Source organism: Solanum tuberosum, unplaced genomic scaffold, assembly GCF_000226075.1.
Source record: "Solanum tuberosum cultivar DM 1-3 516 R44 unplaced genomic scaffold, SolTub_3.0 scf00750, whole genome shotgun sequence".
NCBI lineage: Eukaryota > Viridiplantae > Streptophyta > Magnoliopsida > Solanales > Solanaceae > Solanum > Solanum tuberosum.
Genome location: NW_006239666.1, coordinates 20069 through 23401, shown reverse-complemented (window position 1 = coordinate 23401; position 3333 = coordinate 20069). Strand labels below are relative to the sequence as shown.

Sequence of the window (3333 nt, the reverse complement as noted above, 5' to 3'; positions counted from 1 at the left end):
TTCATAAGGGAAAAGGTTCAGCAAGGGCTAATACATCCAGAGTATGTTTCAACAAATGAGCAGGAGGCAGACCTATTGACAAAGGGACTTGGAGGAGTTCAGCATTATCATTTGATGTCCAAGCTAGGCGTCTTAAACATTTTTTCACCACCTAGCTTGAAGGGGGGTGTTGAAATAATAAAAGAATAGTGGATCTTGTACAGCTGTCAAATTCTGTTATAACAGAATTGATAACAGGAATATTAGTTAGTTAGTAAACTAATCTGTATCAGCTATAAATAGAGGTAGTTAGCTAGATATTTTCTTAATTCATTCAGTTGTAAAGATCAGCAATTATCAATACAAAGCAATCAGTTTATTTACTCTCAAAGCTCCATCCTAGATCTTAAGGTTCATCAAAATGGTGGAATTCAACAGACATATTTCCAAAGTCACTTCAAATTATTTCACCTTTCCCGGAAAGCTTAGTGGGTATGAAATCTCAGGTTGAGAAAGTAACCTCATTATTAGATATGGAATCAAATGATGTTCGCTCTATTGGTATTTGGGGTATGGGCGGCATCGGTAAAACAGAAATTGCAAATGTTCTACATCAAAGATACCGCCATAAATTTGAAGCTGTTTGTTTTCTTGGTGATGTTGGAAAACTTCATCAGAAAAATGGACTAACATGGCTACAACAAGTCGTCATTTGCAAGCTCTTGGGTGAAAAATTGACTCTAACTAGTGAGCATCAAGGGATGAATATTTTAAAGAATATGCTTCGCTAGGAAGAAAGTTCTGTTCATCATCACGTAAACCATCAAGAACAGTTGGAATTTTTTGGTTGGAGGGCCAGAGTGGTTTGGTAGGGGTAGCGAGAATTATTTTAACAGCAAGAGACAAGCACCTGTTGATCAGTCACGTCTGGGATAACGTGTATGAAGTCCAACTATTATCTGAGGATGAAGCACTTGAATTGTTCAGTAGGCATGCTTTTAGAGAAAAATCACCAAAACAAGATTTTATGGAACTTTCGAGGGAAGTGGTGAACCATGCTGGTGGACTCCCGTTAGCTCTTAAAGTTTTGGGTTCTTTATTTTACGGACGAGAAAAAAAGCAATTGAGACACATAATTGATCGTCTGAAGAGAATCCCTCACAAGGATATTCTTGGAAAGCTTAGGCTTAGTTTTGATGGTCTGGACAAAGATGAGAAGGAATTATTTCTGGATATTGTGAAGTGAAGAAAACATTTAATTACGTTTCAAAATATCTAAATGATTTTGTTGTCACATATATTGGTCAAATAGTTGCGGTACTAAATAATAAATCTATTGTGATATACCTTTTTTCTGTAATTCATCTTCACTAACCATATGCTATTATGTATTATGAACATTCTGAAGTGAAGAAAACATTTAATTACATTTCATCCATGTGTTAAATTTGAAACGACAAAAGGATGCGAGTATGGAACCATAAAAAGCAAATATATCACAGAATTAGTAAAGATATTAACATTATGTTTTTTTTTTCTTTTTTATGGAAACAGAAATTGAGCAATTTGGAGCATTTGGATCTAAGGGAAAATTTTGGGTTAGCAAACCCCTAATTTTGGTGATATGCCAAACTTAAAGAAACTAATTTTAGATAGGTGTTCGAAATTGACATAATGTATTATAAGTGTATTAAAATATATGACAGATGTATTATTCATTAATAAAATTTGTTTTATATGTGTTTTATAAATTGTTTTATCTAATATGTATTAAAACTGTATTACAGATACAAATAACAACAATAATATGGGGTCTGAAGAGGATAGAGTATGTGCAGGCCTTACCACTACCTCGTAGAGGTAGATATGTTGTTTCTGAAATACAATAAACAACATATGACACGAACCACAAGGGTACAACTCGTACTACAACATGCATTAATAAGCATACACCTTTGCAAGGCAAGACAAGCCTATATCCCTAGCAACCTATTATTGATCACTTCTTCCTATCCAGAGTCATGCTCTTAGTAATATAAAGTTGCATCATGTCATGTCTCTCCCAATACTTTTTCGATCTACCCATTCTTCTCCGCATACACCCTTACATTCAGGCTCTCGTATATCCACTACACATGCCCAAATCATCTCAATTTCTCCTCCCTCATCTTGACGGCCACTGAGATCACTCCCACTTTCTCCCAAATGGCAAAAGAATAGTTTTTTAAAGAAAAAATTCTTTATTTCCATTCACTCTTTTTTCTTTTTTATTCTTATATTTACACTAATAATAAAAGAAAAAAAATATAAAAATAAGAAACTCAAATAATGACAAGTAAATAGATTATAAGAGAGATATTTAAAACTCAAGTTAAGCATTGAATCAAAGAAGTCAAAAAAATATATATGTGAGAAAGAACAAATATACTCTTAACTTTGTTAAAATAATTATATATATCGTACATGAATCTTTAAAAAATCAAAATTAATATTTTCATTAGCATTAGAGGAAAATGACATATGTGAGCCTTTTTTTATAACTAGTTTCTGGACACGTGCTTCGCACGTGTGTTTCATACAAGTAGTTCATACAAAATAAATCATATTAAAAATACATTGTAATGAATAATAGAATAAAGTGAAAAAGTACAAGCTAAAATAAATGAATAGTCAGCTTATATTCAAATGACTTCTTCGTTGAACAATATTAGATGATTAAATATTATTTGAAACTACAAAATTCAACAACTAAATTTATCTAGATAGGTAAAATGTATAATGAATTATATTTTGAGCAACATTTAATGTATTGATATATTACATGATACTCTTTCATAAGTAATGTTCTTGATGTGTATTCCATTTGTTGTTTTGATTACCGATTTTAACAGTTAGAGTAGTTTCATTCATCCACTTATAATTATATAATTAGGAGAACATTAATAAACATATATCACCAAAATATTATATACGAATGCCTATTCTTTTTCATTTATCCACTTTTTTTTTTTTTTACCAATTTCAGCAAATTTAAGGTTTCAAAAATTAAAGTCTCAAACAACTTCAAGCTAAGCAAAGACTTAAAACTAATGATAAAGGTATCACACCCCGAGCCTACACCCTGGGAGGGACCGGCACTCGGAGACCATTGCTGGCCCCAAGCGAACCCTTGGCCTGGCTTTCTTAACTCAGCGGAAACCTGACTCAACAGAATAACTCAATGCCATGCAAAGACATAAACAACTTAACTGATAAAAATATGGCCCAAAAGGGCAACTCGAGTCTCAAAATAGAATATTTACATATACATACATATACATGGATGAGAGACTCAAAACTACTGACTGACTGACT

At 32.5% G+C, this 3333-nt stretch overlaps 2 protein-coding genes across 2 annotated transcripts in view; both read left to right on the top strand.

The window, feature by feature from the left end:
• Positions 1 to 785, top strand: part of LOC107059003 (TMV resistance protein N-like) — a 5934-nt gene extending 5149 nt beyond the window's left edge. Inside the window, exon 3 of the mRNA XM_015305363.1 lies at positions 420 to 785. Coding sequence (XP_015160849.1) covers positions 420 to 770 — 351 coding nt within the window. The 3' untranslated portion in view covers positions 771 to 785. The remainder of the gene's footprint in view (positions 1 to 419) is intronic.
• The window catches only part of LOC102597211 (TMV resistance protein N-like), a 16859-nt gene that overhangs the window by 5512 nt on the left and 8014 nt on the right, over positions 1 to 3333 (top strand). The gene's annotated exons all lie outside the window — the stretch shown is intronic.